At 47.7% G+C, this 24,644-nt stretch overlaps 1 protein-coding gene across 2 annotated transcripts in view; it reads left to right on the top strand.

The window, feature by feature from the left end:
• The window catches only part of LOC142573119 (glycerol kinase 5), a 227,708-nt gene that overhangs the window by 157,668 nt on the left and 45,396 nt on the right, over window positions 1-24,644 (top strand). For both annotated transcript variants that reach the window (XM_075682640.1, XM_075682641.1), the window contains exons 9-13: window positions 10,942-11,015; window positions 11,798-11,858; window positions 14,043-14,169; window positions 18,526-18,630; window positions 21,597-21,647. In XM_075682640.1, the coding sequence (XP_075538755.1) occupies window positions 10,942-11,015; window positions 11,798-11,858; window positions 14,043-14,169; window positions 18,526-18,630; window positions 21,597-21,647 (418 nt within the window). The remainder of the gene's footprint in view (window positions 1-10,941; window positions 11,016-11,797; window positions 11,859-14,042; window positions 14,170-18,525; window positions 18,631-21,596; window positions 21,648-24,644) is intronic.

The raw sequence follows: 24,644 nt of genomic DNA, 5'->3' as shown, positions 1-24,644 counted from the left end.
TTCGAAAAGCACGTTCAGTTTGCATTCAGTTTTGCCTCACGCGATTTCCCCCCACGCGGAACTGAACGCAAACTGAACGTGCTCTTAGAACAACGATCTCGGATCGCACCCCAAGGGTGTGATTTCATTGGTGGTAGTCCAATTTAATACCGCGAACGTAGCGCAAAGCACCGAAGTGCTGCAATAAAGGTGTTCAGTTGTAATTGCGGCAAGATGGGCGCTAACTGCTGTGTTTGTACGTGCTCCTGCTAACCACGCACCTATCTTCCCGCACTTCCGTGTGTTGCGCTGCATGGAATTTCGAGCCGTTGATGAATACAGTCGCACAAAACTTGGAGAGGTGTCTGAGTATGGGCCACATGCACTTCAGCTTTGGAGATGCACTTCAGCTCTGAAGAGACGCTATTGACGGCGCGGAACAGTACAAATCAATCGTCTCAAAGCATGCAAGCGCACGTGCGACGCAAAGACTGACCCTTCGCTGAGCAAAGCAAACAGAATAGCGAACAAAAATTTGTGGCGCTGCGTTGTTTCGGCGCTAATCCTTCGAAAAAAATTACGACTGTACTTTGATAACATTTCCCATGCAGCTATCCTTGACCAGGTCTCCAACATCCACCTGGGAGAGCGAGCCTACAAATACATTCGTGACTTTCTCTCCAATCGCACGGCCACCCTCTCGGCCGGGGATTTACGATCAGACCAGCTTCCCCTTGGCAGCAAAGGCACCTCGCAAGGTGCAGTTATCTCTCCATGCTCTTTAGCTTAGTCATGATTGGCCTTGCCCAACAACTACAACGAGTCGACAATATCAACCATACCATCTACGCCGACGACATCACCATCTGGTCGTACCGAGGCAGTGATGGTCAAGTGGAGTCAGCCCTCCAAACGGCGATTGACACGGTTGAAGCCTATCTCCAAGGGACCGGACTGCGCTGTTCGCCGGCTAAATCGGAGCTTCTGCTCTACAAGCTTATTCAGCGAGGTCGCCCTCCCAAACACCTATCTGATCACCGACCCTGTGACGCCATCACCCTACGCCTTCAAGATGGCAGTCCTATCCCACGCGCCCCTAGTATCTGGGTCCTCGGTCTCACCATCTCTACCAACGGCTCCAACGCCTTGGCTCTCAACAAGATCTGTGCCCAATCGCGAAACACCCTACGATTTCTTAAACGTATCTCTAACCGACGAGGGGGACTCAAAGAAGAAAGCCTTCTCCGCGTCGTCCAATCCTTTGTCATATGTCACATTACCTACGTTGCTGCGTACCTCAACTGGTACCGGACTGAGCAAAACAAGCTCGACACCCTCATACGAGGGGTCTACAAGCAAGCACTTGGCCTCCCGCATTGCACCAGCACTGAACTCTTCAACCAACTGGGTGTTCACAACAACCTTTCCGAACTCATTGAAGCCCAACAACGCTCTCAGCTTGAATGGCTCATCCTTACTGAAACGGGACGCTTTACTCTGTCTACGCTAGGCTTCACCTACCATCAGCAACAGGGCCCCAAACAACCGATCCCGACCGACATCCGTAGCTGGATCTACGTAGACCCTATCCCTAGAAACATGCACCCTGAATATAACAGGGCCCGGTGCCAAGCTCGGGCAGGAGCTATCATAAAAGCCCTTACTCACGTACCTGGCGTCACATTTGTTGATGCAGCCCAATATTCCCATGGCACACGATTTGTGGCCGTCGCCACACGCGATGGAGTCCTACACCACGCCTCCAGCGTCACTACCCTCACTGCCGAGACGGCTGAAGAAGTGGCCATCGTCCTGGCCACTCTAGATCCCACCTGTCACACCATCGTGTGTGACTCTCGCTTCGCTAACTTCAGCAAAGGCCGTATTTCTCCCCAAGCTCTTCGCATCTTCTGACAGGCACCACACTCTAAAGACAGCATAATCCCCCTAACATGGATCTCGGGCCATGCGGGCCCTGTCCACCCACACCTCCCCAATCTCAACGAGGTCATTCACTCCATTGCGCGAGGCCTAGTCAACCGCGCCGGACTCGCAGGAGATGAGTTGGACACTAGGGACAATCTGACAACTTATAACGATCTCGTTAAGGCCTTTTACCTCAGTCGCCGAAGCTTCCCCCGTCTCAACCCAAGTTCAGCTGGGCGCAGGCTACCACCCTGCGTCTGCTACAAACAAACACGTACCCTTCACGCGCCCGCCTACACCTTATATTTCCAGACGTCTACACTACCCCGAACTGCCAGTGCTGTGGCATTCACCCGGCTACGCTTCCGCATATGCTGTGGGAGGGCCTAGCAGAGTACACACAGTAACACCACGAATCTCTCGTCGAGGTTACATGAGGCTCTGCGGAGCTACGCCCTCGACGACCAAACCTGGGCGACCCAGCACGCCCGCGAGGCGGCGGCGAGGCAAGCACTCGGCGTCCCTTCATGGGAGGCTTAGGCCCCGCCATCATAAAGTGCTGGTTGTACAATAAAAGTTTATTCCTCCTCCTCCTACGCATCTCACGATTACTGTAGATGGTAATGCGATTAGCATTCCAGCAATGTAGCGACACCGTATTCCTGAAGTCACGCTTATTTAACCTGTGTAGGATCACTATGAGAGTCTTGTCGCTTTGGTCATATGCACTACAGTCCAGTATCGTCCCGATGTGCTGACATTCGCTTGAAAAGGTCGTCCATGCAATTGGAGGCATGGAATGGCGAAGGAGGCATGATATCGATGGAACGATGAAGGCGGTATAAACACGACGGCATGACTACAATGAGATGTCGATTCCTAAGTGATGGCGATTGTACAACGACGACAGTGTGACAACAGCGACATGAGGACAATGAGGTAACGAGGAGTGTACAAAGACGATGGTGCGACGACAATGATAATGCGACGATAGCCGGATGACGAAGCTGGAATAATGACGATGGCGCGATCACGACGGCATGAAGGCGGCTGTGTGACGACGGATGCATGACGATGACGCAATGGCGATGATGGCATGACAATGGCGGTATAATCACAATTGAATAAGGACAACATGATTACGATAGAATTACGAACAAGGAAGGGCGGATCGGCGAAGGCGGTATCAAAATGACGATATGACGATAATGGGATGAAGTTACTAAAGTGATGGCGATGGTAAAATGACAGCGTGATGATGATGACATGGAGACATAGGTATGGCGATGGTCGGATGTTAAAAATGGAATGGCGATGATGGTACGACCGCGATGCCATCGCGCCGATGGTAGGACAACGAATGCACGACGACGACAGCATGACGATGATAGCATGTCAACGATATGAGGACAATGTGATAACAACGAATATATGAGGATGATGGCATGACGATGGCTGTATCATGAAGGTTGTGTGAAGACGATGGTTTGACGACAACGGTATGACGAAGCTATGTGGTGACGATCGCACGACGAAGACAGCATGACGACGACGGTCTGACAATGGATGCATGATAGCGGCTGACGACTGAAATGACGAACAACGATTGACGTCGATGAAACGATGAAGGCTGTGGGAGTACGATGTCATGACGACAATGGGATGACGTTACTGATATCATGACGATAGTAAAACAGCTTGGCGACGATGGCGTGACGACGTCGACGTGACGAGAATAGGATGACGAGACTAGAATGGCAACTGAACCACCATGATGTTATCACGACGGCGGTGTTACAACAAATGCACGACGAATGCATGATGGCGATGGCGTGACGATGACGGCATGACGAGAGTCAGCTGGCAAAGCTGGAATGGCGACGATACAACTACCACGACGACATCGCGACCACGAGCACAGACCTAGTCACCCAAGCTATTAGACAACTTCAGCCATTGGGTCGGGGTAGATGACGTGACGATGGCGGCAGGATGCCAGTCAGATCACGAAGCTGGAACGGCGACGATAGAATGATCACCAAGCACATACCTAGTGGCCCAAGCATGTAGACAACTTGAACCACTGGGTTAGCGTAAGAAGGTAAATAGTTAGCTAACTAGATATGTTGCAAAACAGCTGAATCTGGAAAAGAATCCTAGGCGAATTAAAACAGGTATAAAAAGGCGCAATGTCGCCCGAAGGGCGTAGCGTCGATTGCGATAGCAAATTAGCAGACATCCATATGAAGTAAGGATAGTACTTTTATCGGCCGTATCAACTTGTAAACATTCGCTTACTAACGAAATCGCAAAAGGCAATGCGCTGGTTATATTAGGCGACTTAAACGCCAGAGAGGAAAGTTGGGGGTACAAGACATCAGAAATAAAAGGTAGGACAGTAGCCGACGCGGCGGATAACACGGGGTGTGAGCTAATCACCGACGCCGAAAACCCGACAAGAACCGGGAACAGCGTAACCGAAGATACCTGCCCAGACCTCACCTTCGTCCTGCGAACAAAACAAGCAGAGTGGGAAAACCTAATGGAAAACCTAGGAAGCGACCACTATATAATAAGAACAGAAATCACGACATCAGATACTATCAGACGGCAAATAGGCAAAGCCAGCATCACGGATTGGAGAGCCTTCAGAGAGTCGGACAGCGACACGACAAGAGGGGAAATCCAGTCGATATCCGAATGGGGAGAAAAACTCAAAGAACAAGTAAGGAAGTTCACGAAAGAAGTAGAACGCACGCAGCAAACACCGGACGTGGACTCTAGGCTACTCAGACTGTGGGAAGCAAGAAAGGGACTCACGAAGAGGTGGAAGAGGCAGAAATTTAACAGAAAGCTCAAAATAAAAATAGCAGAGATCACAAGGAAAGCGGAGGAGTATGCGGAGCAGCTTGCGAGACAAAACTGGCAGCAGTTCAGCAATTCACTGAACGGGACCTTGAACACAGCAAAGACGTGGAGCATACTCAAAACCCTACTAGACCCGACCAAAACCACGTCAGAGAATAACAAAGCCATCCATCGACTGGTTCACCAGTATGAAGGGACGTATGAAGAACTGCTAGAAAAAGTACGCAAGAAATGCTTTGGCGACAGCAACCCGGCCGCTTACACAGAAAGATATAAAGGGCAAGAAAATGAAGCATTGGACAGGCCCATAAGTAAGGAAGAAGTTTATGCGGCAATAAGAAGAGCAACAAGAAACACGGCAGCGGGTGCGGACAAAATTAACAACGCACTTATCCGCAACCTCAGTGACGAGTTAGTCGAAAAATTAACCGACTACCTCAACAAACACTGGGGAGCGGAAACAGTTCCAGAAGAATGGAAACACGCTGAAATCATCATGATTCCAAAGCCAGGAAAGAAACTCCAAGTAGAGCACCTCAGACCAATCTCTCTCACATCATGCTTGGGCAAGATATACGAGAGAGTGGTTACGAAGAGACTTCAAGACTACATGGACGATAACGAATTATACCCGCACAGCATGTTCGGCTTCAGAGCCAAGCTGTCGACTCAAGACGTGCTGCTGCAGATAAAGGAAGAAATACTCAGCGAAATCCCACGCTACGGAGAAAATATCATCATGGCACTCGACATCAAAGGCGCCTTTGACAATGTCAGTCACGAAGCCATACTAACGGGCCTAGACAACCTGAACTGCGGCAGAAAGACACACGGCTATGTCAAAGCATTCCTGTCGGGCAGAACAGCTACCATCGGGCTAGGAGAGCTAAGATCACAAAAGTTCAGCACTCCAAACAAAGGCACACCGCAAGGGTCAGTTATCTCGCCCATCCTTTTCAACGTGGCAATGATAGGACTGGCCAAACAATTAGAGGAAATTGGGGGTATACGTCATGCGATGTACGCCGACGATATCACCATCTGGGCGCAAAGAGCTCCGTTAGGATACCAAGAACTGAAGTTGCAAGAGGCCGCAGCATGCGTAGAAACATATGTCAGGGCAAGAGGACTCGCATGCTCAACGGAGAAATCTGAGCTCCTGAGAGTACGCCGGAGACGCAAGGCCAGCGACGAGGCCGAGCCCCTGAAAATCTACCTGGAGGGACACCAGATCCCGGAAGTGACGCAATGCAGAATACTGGGGATGTGGGTGCAAACAAACCAGTGTTGCACATACGCCCTGGCACTAACCAAGACTGCAGTCAACCAAGTCGCCAGAATGATAAACCGGGTGTCGAAAAGATATGGCATGAAGGAGGCAGATACACTCAAGCTGATAAACAGCCTAGTAGTCAGCAGAGTGGTGTACAGCCTACCGTACTACAACTGTGTCGAAAGCGAAATCCAGCAAATCGATACCATCCTAAGGAAAGCACTCAAGACGGCGCTTCAAATACCCCAAACAGCGTCGACCGAGAAGCTGCTAGCCCTAGGGCTGCACAACAGCTTTGAGGAACTGCAAGAAGCCCAACGGATCGCACAATTCCAAAGACTACAGCAAACTGAAACCGGTAGAAGACTTCTAGTCAGGTACGGCGGCGAATCAACCCTACGAGAAGTACAAGATAACATGACGATCCCGGACGAGTACCGCAGTACCATCAGGGTAGCACCAATACCCAGAAATATGGACCCGAACCTGCACAAGGCACGCAGGGAGGCGAGGGCAGAGTACGTGCAAAGGACACTGGCCATCCGGAACGAAACGGTGTATGTTGACGCCGCAACATACGCCGGCAAAGGAGAAGGCAATAAGCATAAAGTGGCGACGGTGATTGGCCCGGACCTCAGGGAAATCACCAGCGCGTCAATACGGAACTGCACGGTAGTTGAAGCCGAGGAAGCGGCCGTAGCTCTAGCGGCAGTGGAGGGCTATCGACTAGGCAAATCCCTAACTATTTTAACAGACTCGCAAACAGCATGCCGGAATTACATGAATGGCAGGATCAGCCGCAAAGCGCTGAACATTCTCCGCTCTAACGGCCGACCCACAGACAAGCAAAGCAAACACGCGATAGTTTGGATACCGGGACACACGAGTGTCGAGGGAAATCTGGAGGCAGATAGGATAGCTCGAGGGTACGCAACAAACCGGGCGTCCAAGAACACTGCCGCCATAGAGGACCCAGAACCGGTAGGCCAAACATACGCTGACACGCTAAACTACTTCAGGGGCGCCAGAATGAGATACCCGGCACCAGACAAACAACTCAACAGAGAAGAAGCCGTAATCTGGCGGCAACTACAAACGGGCACATACCCGAACTTATACATTCTAAACAAAATTTACCCTACCCAATATGAGAACACATGCCCCTGGTGCGGGGACAAGCCCACGCTATATCATATCACGTGGGCCTGCCAAAAAGCAAAAGAAATAACCGTAATAGAAAACCCGAGTGCGGAACAGTGGGAGAGGATGCTTTCCAGCGACATCCTGAAAGTCCAGCAAGGGCTAGTAAGGCGTGCTCGCACGGCAGCTACCCTCAGTGGGGCCCTGGACTAGGGGCACCAACCCTGCAAATCAAGATGGAAGAAGCCATCTGACGCACCGCTAACTCCATATGTAAATAGAGCAAATAAACGTTTTTCACCACCACCACCACTGGCGTGAGGAAACGCTGCAGCAGCAGCGAGCGAAGTGACATTCGTGCTTTCTATCAGCGAGCGCCGAGGGCACGCAGCAGGCACAATGCTACGAGCCCCCGATGCACCTAGACTCTGCGCCGAACGCAGATTGCTCTCAAGATATACGGCCGCGTGACCGCGCGCAACCGCCACATGCGCAGTTGAAGCCGGAAAAAACCTTCCCCCCCCCCGGTGCCCCGCAACGTTGGGTGGCTCGCGCGCGAGAGAAGGTGGTGCGCTTCCTCTCCATATTCGTCCCTTTCGCGCGGGCGAATTCGAGTCGCGATCGTCGACTCCCTTCGCACGCTTTCACTCGCACATACAGCGTAGGGCGCGTGGCGTGGTGTTATCGCGCTTGAACTTTATACGGAACCTCACGGCGACGGCGACGGCAGAAATGCGCTTGGAGTGTCCATAAAATTGCTATCGCAGTAAAAACGTTAGAAACACGGCCACCGTCCAAATTCCCGGGTAGTCGCAGAAATACCCTACTTAGAGCGCCACACTTTAGCGGCATAACGTATGCAGCAAAAAAAAAAAAACTGTGCTTGGCCGTTCCTATGTTTTTGAAAGGATTAATATGAATAGAATTGGCGAGCCCGTGTTTGCCACTTATGTATAGAGATTTCAGCGTGCGGTATTATGAGCTCGAAACACATCTTGCCGTGCGGTTACCACTGTCATTGATAAAATGGCACGGTGTAATTTCACGAATTACCGTATTATGTTATAGGACTGCTTTCCAGCTAGCACCACTAGTACTCCCAAGAGATATTGGAGTGCGTGGAAGCGAATAAAAAGTATAGTTGAGAACCGAATGAAAGTAGATCCCTCCTATTTCTGATTGCTGCATCAGCCGCGTAATACAGCAAACGGTTAATTGCATCTGATTCATTTTCTTTGCCTTAAGTTGCCGTAAAAGGTGCCATTTTCTTGGCCGTAACCATAAGTTGATCTTCTGTACATTATTATTCATTTTCTGCTTATGTAAAATCGGGCAGCATATGCGGCCGCCTGTACATGATGTCACTACTCATGAAAACATTGCCGCAGAGAAACGAATAAATGTGATTTGGAATCGGAAGTGCAGAACAAAAAACTCCTTTAGAAGCTCAGCAGCAACTGTGATCTAGTATACTGTGTATTCCAGAAACTATTGCCAAACGCATTCGCAGAAACGTGCCCTCCCATCCCACTAGCGAGTTCATCGTCTGCATCCTGAAAAACTTGGCATCATGCGAGATCTGCAGAAGACTTTAACTAACCTTCCTGCCAGATTACTTGACAGATTTCTTTCTACATATAAAATAAAGGAAATATCAGGCATCATAGTAGGTCTCAATCACTGAGGAGCCGTATCAGTGCATGGACGAAGGTACACGAAAGACACAGTGCGTGCCGTCGGTTATTACAAAATGTAGACGCTGATGGCAGCAGGGAGCGACCTCCGAAAAAAAACCTATTCGCTTGAACTGCCGTATACGTGCAAACCTTAAGAAACAGCACGAGTCACCAGAAGCATTACATTGTTCACCTCCAAGCACAGCTGTGGAAGGCAGAAGATAAGCAAGTGGCAAACAGCAGTAGCCGGCGGCGTCACCACCTAAGGTGCTGCAGTAAGTGCTTTCTTTCATGACTCGAATATTGCCTATCGGGGAACAGATCTTTGTCACGCAGCACGCAGCAAACTGAAAGCTTTTGTTCGTCTTTTATTACCCAAACAACATGCACTACTTTGTATCGCGCAGTTTTGTGCCAGGAGCGCATCGCGTGAGGTTGCGACGAGAATATGGGCGCCACGTCCTGGAGGTGGCGCTGAGCATCACGGAGCAGCAGCGCCACCATACGGGATCACGAGGTCCATAGGTGGGCTGGATGAGAAATGGAGGACATTGTAGCGATTGTAGCTGTTACGGTATCCAGGCAGTATAGCTTATGCCGGTGCTTGTTTCCTTTCCTCTGCAGTTAGCTTTCGCTAGACAAGAGTTCTTTCTAAAATTTGCTCGACTCATTCTGTAGGGAGAACATTGTAGTACAGCAACCTGGGGCCGTACTTTCCATTGAATTTCGCACCCGAATATCAGAGGCCGTACGTATGGTAATCACGGGTTTTGAGGTATGTTCGCATCTCTTTGATGTTTCAAAGTGAAGCTTTGATTGGCCGACCTTTCTGGAATTCGGCGTGTGTCGGTTGACTTGTCGGCTGGGTTTGTCCCCTTGATGGCCGGAAGGGGTGTTGTTTTACCACAGTAGAAAATTGGAATAGAATTTTATTGATATATATATATATAAGGTTGTTATTACAAAATGGAATATACAGGAGGAGGTCCAGGAAGTCTGATGCTGAGTTAGAACTTCCTCTACATTGTGTGCGCGAAAAGAAATTGAACTCAGTTATAGCAACAACAATAAAAATTAATAACTATGGAAACAAATTAGACAGACAATTGTGCATGCATACTAGAACACCAATTGAAAACGCAGTTATGCAACAAGCTTAATCGGCAAAATTAAGAAAATATAAATAATTTGAACAGAAAAACGGTACAATTTAACAATTCCATGTGCAATTATAAGCATAACAATTATAAGCAATTATAGCAAACTGCAGCATTCAACAATGACAATGCAAATGCATACATCACATAGTGCGTACATAAAAGGTTAAGTAGGATTAGATTGATACAAAATGAACTATGAATTCTGTAGTAAAGTGTAGCATCAATAATTTAAAACGAATGGTAGTGAATTACATAATGACGAAATAGCTGTAACGAACAACATTCTGTAGCCAGCACTGCCAGCCCGCAATGAAGATGGGACATTTTACGCCCCACTCACGTGCGACCATATTTGCGGAAACATGCAAATATGGTATACATTTAGTGAAGTTTTCTCTGGAGGTTTAGATGCTGTGATCGGTGGTCGCGCTTTGTCGCGCCATCTGTAAGGACGGTCCGTTGCCGAGAACGGTCGCGGGACGCATTTGTCGTCGTGGTATCGCGAGGAGAGAGTGGTCTGCGTGTTTTTTTTTTCTTCCATCTACCGGCTGACGAAAGCTTTGTTTGCAACCATTCCCGCAGTGCGTGAAATCTGCAATGATAATACTGTGCTAGTAGGTGTTTTATAAATGGCTGAATTGAATCTCTGGTGCACGACGGCGCAGGCAGCGTCTCCAGCCGATTGTTCGTGTTTTCTCCGCATGTCTAAGCGTCCGTACATGGTACGACTGACTTCTAGTATTCTAGTAATATAATTTAACAGTAAACCTTTACTTGTTATTTCACCTTAGTGTACATTTAATAAATGCAGCAGCACCTTTTTGTATATACATGCAGTAGTTCCTAACAGTACGTACTGTTCAGCGATGCCTCACATTTCCGTAGATGCTGCAGCATGACCTCTCTCTTTGGATTCCAGATGGAGTGGTCCCACATGATCACAAATATGCTGGACATTCCCGTCAGCATGTTACCCAAGGTTCTCAACACAAGGTACTGGGCTTGCATGGGAAACGTAGCCACGCATGTTATTTGTTTCAAGCCCTTAGCAACGGCCTTGGATGGCTTCTGACTGTACTGCCGAGTATTCCATTCTGTGAACTGACACGAGTTTTGTAAGACCTCCGAAGAGAATTGGTTTGGCCATGTTGGTTATTCGTTGTAATGCAAGTAACATAACGCACTAAGGATGATGGACAAATCGACATAGGACAAGCGCTTACTTTCAACTAACATTTTATTGCAAATCCTGAGCATATACAGCATACACACCCATCCGAATACACAGAGAAGATGAAGGTACACTGCCACGTGCAGACTGTGTTGAGAATTCAAGTTCTTCCTTTGATAAAGCCACTAACCGCCAACTGACGCCATCATCTGCCTGTGCTTTTTGATTGTTTCTACGATTTCCCTGGTTAAGCTATTGCGATGGCTTTACAGTGAAACCTCTCCCATTTGTAAGGTTACGTTGTTGCATACACTGCACGCAACAAAGTGAAGGGCGCTGTGCCTCGTAGTTAGTGTTTCCTAGAAAATGTGGCAGTGTCGGCTGAATGATTTTATGCGATCTACAGACGAGTTACACGTCTCCGTGCATGGGTCTAGCATGCCAATGGCTTAAACTTCAGGTTAAGGTGTGGTCAGCAGGCTTTCGTCTCCTCTCTGTCAGTCTCTCTCTGTCTCGGTACACCTTTGAGTCTAACTGCATTTGACATTGCCCGGCTGTGCACTAGGATGGCTTGTCTCCATCCTGTCTGTCGCTCTCGTTGCAGTGGCGTGTTCGGCATGACGGATCCCGAAATCCTGGGCACCGAGATTCCCATCGCATGCCTGGTGAGTCGATCGAGGTTATTTGCGTCATGTTTGATCTATTACTACCCATTCATGCAAGTGCTCGAGTAGTGCTGGAACGAGTGGTTCTCGACATTCTTTTTTGTTTGTCCTGTAAAGAAGGAAGGAATGAAAGCTTACGTGTAGGCTTCTTGGCCATGGATGCAGAATTCCCCTGCGCACGTAATGCACAAGGAAGTATGACCACACGCATGAACAAACGCACAAGCACAAACACATGCACATATGCACGAAGATTGGGCGAGGAACGAATTGAAACTGTTTGGGACTAGACTACGGACGAGCGGTAATGGCGGTGCATTATTCAGTTTCGGTATCGTAAACGTCTAACATTGTGAGTATATCGAGACGCGTTCACTCGTATTTCAAACAGGGTAGTTTGCACGGAGACCGCTTTAAATCTCTGGTTTGTGAAACTGCGCTTTTTACACGGCTTGAAATTTCGTTGTAGTTGGCCTTGAAAAGGCAAAGAGAATGGCATCGAGGGTCGTACTGGATTATTATTGTAGATAATATTTACACTAACAGCGCGAACATAAAGCTTGGATGCCAGAGAAGAGAAAGGACAAACACGGCACTGACATGAGTTGGGTGACTTTTCGAAACAGATGCTTTTTATGCGATTCACGAAAAAAATTACAAAGAAAAAGAAACGCATTACAATTGAAAAGGAAATAAAGCATGAAAAATCTAACCGATGTGAAGAAAATCGGCACAGAAAGCACCAAAATTTTAATGTGATACACGTACATATGTGGTACTTGCCACGCTTCAAATTTAGAAAACTCCCATTCCTTCTCAGATAGAACATACCGTGGTAGCATAAGAGCTAAGGTGTTGCATTGCTAAATACGAGGTCGCAGAATCAAATCCTCCCTGCTGCTGCGGCGGCCGCATTTAGTTGGGGGGCGAAATGCAGAAACGCCTACGTGTTCCGTGCATTGGGGGCACGTTAAGATCCCCAGGTGCTCATAATTATTCCGGAGTCCCCCGCTACCTATGTTACGTGCATACACATCGCTTGTGCCCGTCATCACCTTTCCTCCATCTAATGTGCATAGCGCATGCGCACGCAAGCCACGGCTGTCATTTCAGTATTTCTAATAGCAGTCTTTCTGAAGGCCAACGAACCATTATAGCTTTATCTGGTTGTTTTGTCTGCCAAGTTTCCTTATATTCCATCAGCTTTTCCCCGTTCTTCGACCTGCGCCAGTGATGGAGATAAGTATCGAGTTCTGCCACCCGGTGGCGCGCAAAGTGCACTTAACATATACTGTAATTTTAAGTTAACCCTGTCAGAAAATCTCATAGGTACATTAACCACATATCCAGTATTCCCGCTTAATCGTATGAGATATTATATAAAGCCTGATGTCAGATTGTTCGATAACTGGCATGCGCTGCATGTGAGACTAGTTGACAGGATGTCTTCGCCGAGTTATTCTCTGACACACGATGACATATTGTGCATTGTGATAGCAGGAGGACAAGTTGTCGCTTTGATGTGGGTAAAGTGGTAAAGTGGTTGACAATGCATAACAATACGGATGGGGCATTACTTCCACAATTTTTTTTCACGTACTCGCACACGTGCACATAAATTTTAATGCAGCAGCAAATTGCTTCAAAGGAGCCTGTGTAGAAAAAGCAAAGCGTATTTCCGTGTAGTAGACAACATGGCTCACCGGGTATGGGCCACTATGTGTGTAAACTGTTCTCACAGGGTAAACACATACGTGCCTACTACTATGCGCTACCAGACAACCTCGGCAGTGCATATGTGACATTGGTGTGTACCTATTCCTGGTCAATTTGCCCAGAATGCGTGCGCCAAGGTGACGCGAGGGGGTATGTAACCGAGCACGGTCTCTTGATGGACAGCCATTGAAACCAAATGGCAGCCAGCATACTAGGGACATTGCAGAGTTCAAACTGGGGCTATTTGATTAAAGGAAGATGTAAGGTGTCGTATTTGGCATTGAAGTTGCCACTTCGTGTATCTGCATTGACAATACAGTGTGTCACGACATTGATTCAATGCCAGTCGCATTAGCATCAACGTTAATCGTGGGATGGGTTCTGCGGGAACATTTTTTGTTTAAAATTTGCGGCTGCACTCGGTAAGCTGCTCTGTGTGCCGCTTGTGCAAGTGGTTGTGCGACGCAGGCTGGTGACCAGCAGGCGTCGGCGTTCGGCGAGTGCTGCTTCCAGGCGGGAGACGTCAAGTGCACCATGGGCACGGGAACCTTTTTCGACGCCAACACGGCGGACCAGCCGCTCGCGTCCACCGTCGGTGAGGACTCGGGCTGCGTCGGACGCACGTCGCTGCTCTTGTTTCACTAACCTCGTTGCTCGTGTCACACAGCTGCCATAAGCTGTCCTTTCACTGCCTGTCCAGGAAATGCGGATCTACAAAATGCGGTTGCATGCACAACTCTAGAAGTCTTGAAACCCCGTTAAACTATATTGCTTAGAACAATTTGCGTTGGCTGTGGGCCGCAGACGGGAGTGAACCGTGCGTGGGTGAGGCACTCGCGGTCACGTGCACTTAGCCACGAGACCTGCATGCGCCATCCAGTCCAATGTGCGCGTACTGTTCAGTCCATGGGTCTACTACTGCCATTGAAATTTTGTTGTCGTGCGCTGGCCTCAGACATGTTCGGCGTGCGTCCTCTGATTGATCATCGTGTTGGGCTTAACGTTCGAAAGTTGCACAGACACCGTAATTGAGGACTCCGGCTTAAATTCGATGACCTGGGTATCTTTAAAGTCTGTCTGTAGACATTTTTCAACGCGAGGTAGAACGTAGCCTTGAACTCTGCAATTTCACTGCCGCATCGCTTTCCTCGTCGCAGCGATGTGTGCGGACCGTCACCCTTCCCAGTGCCGTCTTGCAGGGGTAGTGGTTTCATGGCAATTTGCTGTGGTTCTAACATGTTTCGTGTGTAATTATTGTAATGTAAGGTTACTCAAGGATAATAGCTACCTATGTGCTGCTTTCGGTTAGAAAAGTTGCTTCCGGACGCTGAAGATACCAGTAGCTGAACTCTGGGAAGTGCAATTTAAGCCGCGCCGTCATTTTCAGCTGTTTCAGGTGCCAGTCCGTGCACTAAACCATTTTACGGCACGCAGTATCAAGTTCAGCATGAGTCCAGTTCTGCTGCACTCATTTAGCTGAAAACCTTGACGAGTAGCGCAAAATAAATGGACCAAGAAAGACACAAGTACGCTTGATGGGCGCAAACTTCCATTTGTATCCCAGAAGCCATTACTGACGCTTATATATGCACAACATGAAACCGTGCCACACAAGTTTCAGAGTATCGTTTTTGCCGTTAATACGAAAAGTTTGACAATGCACTAAAACCAGTCAACTCACACTTGTCGATTTCTTTATTAAAAAACGTGCGTGCGCGCTATCTCGAAATAACTTAATCTTCTTGCTTACAGCAAAAACGATGCTCTGTGAAACTTGTGTGTCACGGGTTTATGTTGTGCATATATAAGCGTCTGTAACCGCTTCTGCAATACAGTTTGAAGTTTGTGCCCGTCATGCGTACTTGTGTTTTTGTTGGTCCATGTTTTTTGCGCTTCTCGTCAAGGCTTTCAGTTATGAACCAACTGGCCAAAACAAAAGTTTTATTGCACTCGTTTCTTTGCAGTCTAGGTAGGCGCCGTCTGGGACAGTTCCTCATGCATCGCTTATGCAGCATTCGAGAATATAGACGCACAGAGGGAAACATGACACAGCACTGTGTCTTGTTTGCGTCTACATGAGCTTATTCTTGAACGCTGCAAAAGAAGTCATCAACATGTTAACACTCCATTGTAACATTATGTTTATGTGCAGCATTTATTTTTCCGAGGCGTGGCAGTGTGCGCTTGAAATATATACTTCAAAATGTGTGGTTCAGCAAACCTCTGTTCTGGCGGATATCGTACACGGTGGCTAGGTGGACGATGCAAAGATTTGGCTACAGCTTCAGAGGACATGTAAGCGCTTTCGAAGCTAAATACGCCTCGTTGAACCGATTGGAGCAGCGTATACGGTGCTTATACTAGAAGCTTGGCTTGGAAATTTTTTCCTAGCTGTCCAAACTTTCTGCTTAAGAATTATATCAGAATCACTGTGTCTTACTTTTCGTTATTTATTTGGCAAACACTTTGAAGAATGGATTATCATGTTTCTGACTCAGTAATGTTCCTCCTGACTCAGTAATGTTCCTCGGTGCCATCACTCTCTGATTGTTTCTTTCTTCTGTCGAATCGGTCGCGGGTGGGCTCAATTGTGATAGGTTTGTTCTCACTGCACACAAATCTTGGAACATTGATTTTCTGTAGTTTGTAATAGCTTGTAGCAAAACACATTATCGCTAGTCACTCGCATGCTTTATGGACTGTGACGAAACGTTCAGCTTACAACATTCTTGTGCTGAAGGTGTAGTCACCGTCACCCATGCGTCGGCGCATTGATTTAACAGTACCACTTATTCGTAATATGTTGGCAATAGAGTGGGCGTAAGTTTGCCGTGCGAGTTGGTATGGACGTGTGTAGATAGCGTGTGAGAAGCTTGCTGTTGCAAGGAAGCGGCAGTACTCGCTTTGTCCCTGTCTAACGAGCGCTTTTCACTCTTACTGGTGTTCTGGGGTTGATGGACATTCTTTGAAGGTACATTAGTGGTACAGCCCTTGCGGATGAGTGAATTTTTTTCTCGAGGAAAGCTGTGCATCGTGAGGGGTTGGCAGCACATGTAGCCCAGTCCGTATGTAGCAGCGGTCCGTGAACTTGATCGCAAAGGTTCATTATGTTCCTTAAAGGGCAGTCACTATTTTTGCAGCCAACTACTGCGAACGTCTTCCCTCTACCGTTCCACAATTTGCACCATGAATGGAGCACAGGTCGTTATTTGCGAACACCGATTTGTATTTACGACAACTGATGGCACAATAGCAGGGCAGAAGCGGTAATACTTTCGTGTTCGAGTGCTTACACTGACGCAGCGTGCGGCGCACCGCCGAAAGAGTCATCTCGTTCCTGTAGAGCAAACGGATCTGAGAAAAGTCCATATAGATCGGTACAGAAGCGTTTCCTTCGTTCTTTTTGTTTTGTTTTCTCAATTCGCTGGATCAGAAGGCGACCGGGAATCCTACCCGCGACGCGCCGCTTCACAGCAAAACGCCACACCGGTCACCACGGAGAGCTGCGCATCCATTAAGCCTCCGTCTTAAGGGGTAGCATGGATAAGTCCGAGTATTATGATCCCCGCCATAGCGCCCCATAGTACTACAGATTCCGCTCTACACATGAACAGTCGGTGTGAAAAGATTACGGATCAGGGGATCGGAGAAATCATTCACTTTTTCGAACTTCTCATGATCATATATCCAGGTGAATTGCACAAACTTGTTTGCATATTGCTACAGGACAGGCTGGAAACCCGAATGCCAGGCTGCGCACGCAGGCTGCGAAATACTCTTGTGGCCGCTTCCGCAGGATGAAAAGAAGCGTTGCGCGAGATTACACGTTGCACAGACTGACATTAAAGACAAGCGTTCGCATCGCATTTGGTTTTATAGAACGTAATTATCCGCTTCACGGAAGCATCGCTTCACATATATTGCTACATGTGCGTTAGATGTGCATAATTTCTTCTCGATTCCTCGTTCCGTAATTTTTTGATGCCTACTTGCGTACGCGCTACTATTTGTGCCACTGGAGAAAATGTCCAAATAAAAGAAATGTCCAGTGCGCTTATAGCTGGTAAGGACCGGTACGTTGGTGTCATTTCGGCTGAGTGACCTTCTCTATGGTAATTTCGAGAACGGAAGCGGAACTCGAATATAACGCTACTTCAGTTGCGCTCTGCAAGCCCTTCGAAGCGTTTTAATGCAGACTCAAAGGTGCTTCAACCTTGCGGCTGCCGTGAATTGTACTATATATGGTTGCGAATGGACCGTGTCTTTTGTTAGGTTTTCCACAATTCCGGAATACTGCTTCAAGTTTTTTTACAATGCGAGTACAAGTATTGTATGGACCGTATTTACAAAAAGCTCTTATGTTAGAGCTGTTCTTACCAAAAAATTCCAACCAATCCTGCTCCATAAGTCAAAGCCTATGAAGGAAAAGAGCACTTACGAAAAAAAATCGTGTGTGAATTCGGCACCTTGTCTTTTTTTTCGCCATAAAAATTAAAAATAGCACGAATATTCTTTGACCTGGCTCATAGTGTCGTCTGTTATCCTCAGATAACAGACGACAGATAACAGATAACAGATGTTATCCTGTGCTTGGTTATGCGTAGAGATGCCTCTCCTTTTTTTATATGTGATTCCGGCTGTAACTACCAAAAATAAGAAAATATGTTGTGTACTATTTCATGTTTGAGTTCGCCTTGTTGTCATGACCACTGTAATGTAACTCCATTTGCCGGCTACCTCACCTGCCTTATCTCTCCTGAGTACATGCATTAGCAATACAGAGCTGTAGGCGGGACGTTGACTGCCAAAGTGTGTAACAGAAAGGCACCTCAGTGTCCACTGTATAGCACAAACATATAGCACAAACAGGAAGCTGCTTATGGAATACACCGCAAAGCGTAAGACTGTGCTTCTCCTACGCACCCCGTGACTAAAGCCATTTCCTGCTCAGGCATCTACCCCGTCGTTGGTTGGAAGATCGGCAACGGGGTGACCTACCTTGCCGAAGGCGGCAGCTTCGACACTGGCACCGTCGTTGACTGGGCCCAGGAATTGGGTGAGCAGAAAAGGCGGAAAGATCGCAAGAATAAAAAGGTTCCGGTTTCGCTGCGACGTCAAAATCCTGCTTCCAGCTTCTAGTTCCATATGGTAGCGCTTCTCGGCCCCCGAACTCCATAAGTGGTGGTGTGTTGAGATTGCATGCAGCGCCTTACGGTGTGATGACTGTGACGTCTCGACAGCTCCTCGTGCGTGCATCACGGGCGACCTCGCAGACTCTCGTTTATCAAAGTGGCATTTCTATACGTCATATGTCTTACAAACTTGCGATTTTGTCTTTAGGCGGGAGCACCATGCAGGCGGACGAGGTGTCACCAACGTCCTGTAGACCTTGTCACTTAGACCGTTTATTCGACACTTCCGTAGCATGTACATACGGCAAAACTTATGCCCGGCTTGTAGCCGATTCGTTTCTGAACGGGCCTATATAGACCTCCACGCTGGCCTCGCGTTCTCACTGGAGCCAATGGCAGTAGGGCTGCCACGACGCAAATCGTTGTTTATGCCTTGTTGCACCATTTTTAGGAAACAAAGTAGTGAGGGAACATGCCTGAAATCTGCTGCACGCTGAGAAGTTTTACGCTGACCAGAGGTTCGACCAGTGTACGCCATATGGAAGTCGAAATAAGTACAATAGGCTAGATGGTGTTGCTGAACTATTCCACGCCAATTCATTATCGGGCTGGTGATCACACAGAGCTAGGCCTGCTCTAGATCTACCGGAAATTTTCAAAATTTGCGTGATTTTCTCAATGAAACTTGAACCTTCTAAATATAACGCCAACGTCCACACGCAGCCATGCTGCAGGGAAGAACTGCAGAGAAGGCGGAGCAGAGAAGGCGGCTCTTCTGTCGGTGCTAAGTTTTTGCTGACCACCGATCTTCCGGGATCTGGCAGGATACAGGTCGCTGTTGGTCTTGAAGGGTTTGTAGCACCAGCAACATCGACAGGATTGCCCTGGGGAAGAAGATGATGTCAGCCCATGCTACGAGCGGCGCGGGAGTTTAATTGGCTTGGAGAGGAAGCGACGTCCGGGTCACCAATTGTAGATGCACATGAGAGAGAGAGGGACAACGAGACATTATTCCAGCACCGGAGATCAAACTCAACTGATCATTTATTTCTTTGGTTCGCAGCCAATTAAGCTCCCGAGCCGCTCGTGACATCGCCTGACCTCATCTTCTTTCCTATGGCGATCCCATCGATGTCGCTTGTGCTACAGGTTAGCCATGCGGTGTTGCTGGGCAGGAGAACTCCTTCTGACTGCAAAGTTCAATATTCCATCTCGCAAGCCTAGCAGGCCCAAGCCACTCTGTTATTGTATTATCCGTAGGGTTGGTATTCAGCAACACGTCACGGCTACACGAAAGCGGAGCCAATGCAAGGCGAAATGTGTGGACCGACAGGGGCCCTATTTTTGACCACGGCCGCGCTGGAACGCCAGCACTTTGACCTACATTGGCCCTGTGTTCCATGGCTAAACCAGTATGTTATAAGAAGTCTAACTTTTCTATATATGGGCGTTTGAGACATATGCGCCAACAAATCTGCATTCCAGTGTTTGTTAGCAAGATGCGCTATTTAATCGACACAGCCTGCCGATTAATTATCGACTGATCGTTGGCATCAGCGTGGTACTGGCGCTGTTCTCATGCTGTACTTGAAAGACTCTGTGTGAACAGCGTGTACGAGCAGTGTGTTTAGCAGCGTAAAGACGTGGCACTTGCTGTCAACCACAAAAGTATTGCAGTGCGGGACTCAAGCTGCAGTTTTGGAAAAATGAACCCGGCACAGCTTTGAAAGTTCTCGAGGAGTAGAACTGGCCCCGTATCTCTCACTACAATGCACATATATGCTTTGATGAACAGTGGGCTCTCTCCGCATTTTAGAGCGATGATTTGAACTTTTTCGCGACCGCCTTAAAGGTGCCATGCTGCCAAAAATTTTGGTTGTATGCGCTCGAGAACACCTAGTGGAGGTCTCCGGATGATGTTGCCTCTTGCGTGGCTACGTATGTTTTCAGTGATTTTGATTGAACCTGTGAGACGTTGGATAGAAGGTGTCATAACGCACTTTTGCACCAGGGTTGAAACACTGGCAAAGCGAGTCTTCGAATGTTGGCACCTGCGTGTTGTCCACTATGGGAAGAGATGAGAGCTTCAATAAGCCTCGCTTATCAGCCTTATGGCCAGCAGTGGTCTCTCTTTTCATATTTTCAGCGGAGTCCCTGATGTGGCTATGTCACCTGCGCTACATATCGGGGCTGGCCGCCTGGTTCTTTGTAGATGCACACATGTTTGGCTTCTTTAGAACAGGAATAAGAAGTCTTTAGTCCAGGTGATCAAGCTTGTCATGACGTCTGAATGAAAAAAATTTTGCGGGATTGTCTCCAGGAGCACGAAAAAAAATCAGCCATGTTGATAAAGGCTAGCTTATTAGTATTCCATACAGTACTGTCCCGTGGTGTGCGCGAATTCTGCTGAGGAAATATCGAGGGAACACCAGTGTGCTTCAGTGCGTTTGGAAGTGAATTTACTTCGAAGCTGGCGCTATGCTGAGGATTTATAATAACGACATACCTTGAGGAATGTTAGATATCATTACGCAGTTAGAACTGCTTTCAAAGATTCATTTAATTGTGTGTATTTTCTTTAAATAATGTAATGATTGGGGGCACTGGCTGATTTAAGCTATTACGACGCAACTTCGGACTCCCATAGCCAGGATTAATGTGCTGAAAATAACGTAATTGTTAGAACACTGTTTGATTTAAGCTATAACGACACAACTTCAGAGTCCCGTAACCAGGACTAATGTACTGAAGAGAGAGTGTTACTAGTTCACAAAATTTTTAATTTATTCTTTTTGGGAACATTTTAGTCAGCCTTGACATAAGCATGTGGCTTTCGTGCTTTGAACACATTCCACTCGCTGCGCTCACCAGTGCTGCATCTTATCTGCAGGCCTGATCAGGAACGCCGAGGAAAGCGCCGAGGTCGCCGAATCTGTCGACAGTGAGTATCAGCAAGCGTTACCTGGTTCCATTTTTTTTTGCGCAAGACTGGTTGTTCACTATTACCCGTACTATAAATCTGCCCGTACCAACTTCTTGGCGAGTCCTTGAACTCAGTGATAGCTTTTGCAGTATAGTTCTAGGAAAATGTGCTTTGTTAGATACGGAGCCTGGTGCCGGTGATATCTGACGACAACATTTTGTGTCGATAGAATGCTATGCGTGTTTGGCAGAGCGGACAGTGTCTAAGAGCTTTGAACATGAAACCCGTTCTACACCAAAGTATGCTAGCCATTTCTTGTCGCACTGTCTTCTTTCTTGTCTTCGTATCAACTCGCCAACTGGTATGGCCAGTTTGTACAGGACAGGTACCGTTCGTTGTGTAGTGTGTGCAGTATACTGTAGTTTCTTCAGGACCTGTCTGGCGGCATTGGAGCGCCACCGTTCACGCTCAGCATAATGTTTCTCGGTGAAAACGCATTCAACTTGATCGTGTAGTCCATACTTGCAAATGGTCGCCTTAAGGGAAGACTACATTTCTCACAAACACCAAAGAATTATTCGCCTAAATCAACTCCCATGCAACTTGGTCGTGTGGTCCGTACATGCAAATGGCCGCCTTAAGGGAAGACTACATTCTTCGCAAACACCAAAGAATTATTCGCCTAAATCGATTCCCATGCAACTTGCTCGTGTGGTCCGTACTTGCAAATGGTCGCCTGAAGGGAAGACCACATTCCTCGCAAACACCAAAGAATTATTCGCCTAAATCGATTCCCATGTGGAGGAGGAGGGGGAGGAAGAACTTTTATATATGGAAAAAGAACAGGCTGTTGTGCGAGGTCTCTGTAGTCCAGCACTCCGTTAGGTCTATCCGCCGTCTTTGCCCTTTCTGTCATTCATAGCTGACCATTAGGACTAGTCTGAGTTATTCTGGCATTCCCAGACCATATGATAGTAGTGAGTTAGCCGCAGTGTCTGAACAGGGGGGTGTAAATTGTGGGGTTGACGGCGCATAGCCTCGACGTGTATGGGAACGTGTCTGTTTGTTGAAGGAAGATGACTTCCTGTTGTTTCGACACTGTGTTGGCTCCTGGAGCATATGTGCATCGAGATAGCATGTATCCTTTAGTGATGTCATTGAAAGTTATGAGAGGGTGCTGTACTCAGTCGTCATGCTCCAGGTGCCCGGTTGGCTAGATCTCGGGTGTACGCGTGGCTGCTTGATTATTGCGAAGTAACGAATGGGCAGGCGTCCATATTGATAACTTTCCGGTGAGGTTTCTTTCTAGGAAGGATTCTGGGCTACTGTAAGTATCGCAATCTTGGAGATTCTTCCGGCCTTGTACCTACGGCGCGGCACTTGAGAGTCAGGCGATTATAGTCTCAGCTTTTTGTCGGAGTGGTGGCTAAAACGCAATCGCTGCCTTCTCCGCTTGGAGGGTGTATTAGAGTGGGGTTTCGTTATGAGGGGGTGGCGACAACTGCAGGTTTGGCTCACGTGTCCGCGTAGTCTGCAGCGTCCACCACCATCATCATCATCATCATCAGCCTGGTTACGCCCACTGCAGGGCAAAGGCCTCTCCCATACTTCTCCAACAACCCCGGTCATGTACTAATTGTGGCCATGCCGTCCCTGCAAACTTCTTAATCTCATCCGCCCACCTAACTTTCTGCCGCCCCCTGCTACGCTTCCCTTCCCTTGGGGTCCAGTCCGTAACCCTTAATGACCATCGGTTATCTTCCCTCCTCATTACATGTCCTGCCCATGCCCATTTCTTTTTCTTGATTTCAACTAAGATGTCATTAACTCGCGTTTGTTCCCTCACCCAATCTGCTCTTTTCTTATCCCTTAACGTTACACCTATCATTCTTCTTTCCATAGCTCGTTGTGTCGTCCTCAATTTGAGTAGAACCCTTTTCGTAAGCCTCCAGGTTTCTGCCCCGTAGGGGAGTACTGGTAAGACACAGCTATTATATACTTTTCTCTTGAGGGATAACGGCAACCTGCTGTTCATGATTTGGGAATGCCTGCCAAACGCACTCCAGCCCATTCTTATTCTTCTGATTATTTCCGTCTTATGATCCGGATCCGCCGTCACTACCTGCCCTAAGTAGATGTATTCCCTTACGACTTCCAGTACCTCGCTGCCTATTGTAAATTTCTGTTCTCTCCCGAGACTGTTAAGCATTACTTTAGTTTTCTGCATATTAATTTTTAGACCCACTCTTCTGCTTTGCCTCTCCAGGTCAGTGAGCATGCATTGCAATTGGTCCCCTGAGTTACTAAGCAAGGCAATATCATCAGCGAATCGCAAGTTACTAAGGTATTCTCCGTTAACTTTTATCCCCAATTCTTCCCAATCCAGGTCTCTGAATACCTCCTGTAAACACGCTGTGAATAGCATTGGAGATATCGTATCTCCCTGCCTGACGCCTTTCTTTATTGAGATTTTGTTGCTTGCTTTATGGAGGACTACGGTGGCTGTGGAGCCGCTATAGATATCTTCCAGTATTTTTACATATGGCTCATCTACACCCTGATTCCGCAATGCCTCCATGACTGCTGAGGTTTCGACTGAATCAAACGCTTTCTCGTAATCAATGAAAGCTATATATAAGGGTTGGTTATATTCTGCACATTTCTCTATCACTTGATTGATAGTGTGAATATGGTCTATTGTTGAGTAGCCTTTACGGAATCCTGCCTGGTCCTTTGGTTGACAGAAGTCTAAGGTGTTCCTGATTCTATTTGCAATTACCTTAGTAAATACTTTGTAGGCAACGGACAGTAAGCTGATCGGTCTATAATTTTTCAAGTCTTTGGCGTCCCCTTTCTTATGAATTAAGATTATGTTAGCGTTCTTCCAAGATTCCGGTACGCTCGAGGTCATGAGGCATTGCGTATACAGGGTGGCCAGTTTCTCTAGAACAATCTGTCCAGCATCCTTCAACAAATCTGCTGTTACCTGATCCTCCCCAGCTGCCTTCTCCCTTT

Source organism: Dermacentor variabilis, chromosome 2 (genome assembly GCF_050947875.1).
Source record: "Dermacentor variabilis isolate Ectoservices chromosome 2, ASM5094787v1, whole genome shotgun sequence".
NCBI classification, from domain to species: Eukaryota; Metazoa; Arthropoda; class Arachnida; order Ixodida; family Ixodidae; genus Dermacentor; species Dermacentor variabilis.
The sequence above is the reverse complement of the archived record's forward strand: the minus strand, read 5'-3'. Positions and strand labels throughout refer to the sequence as shown.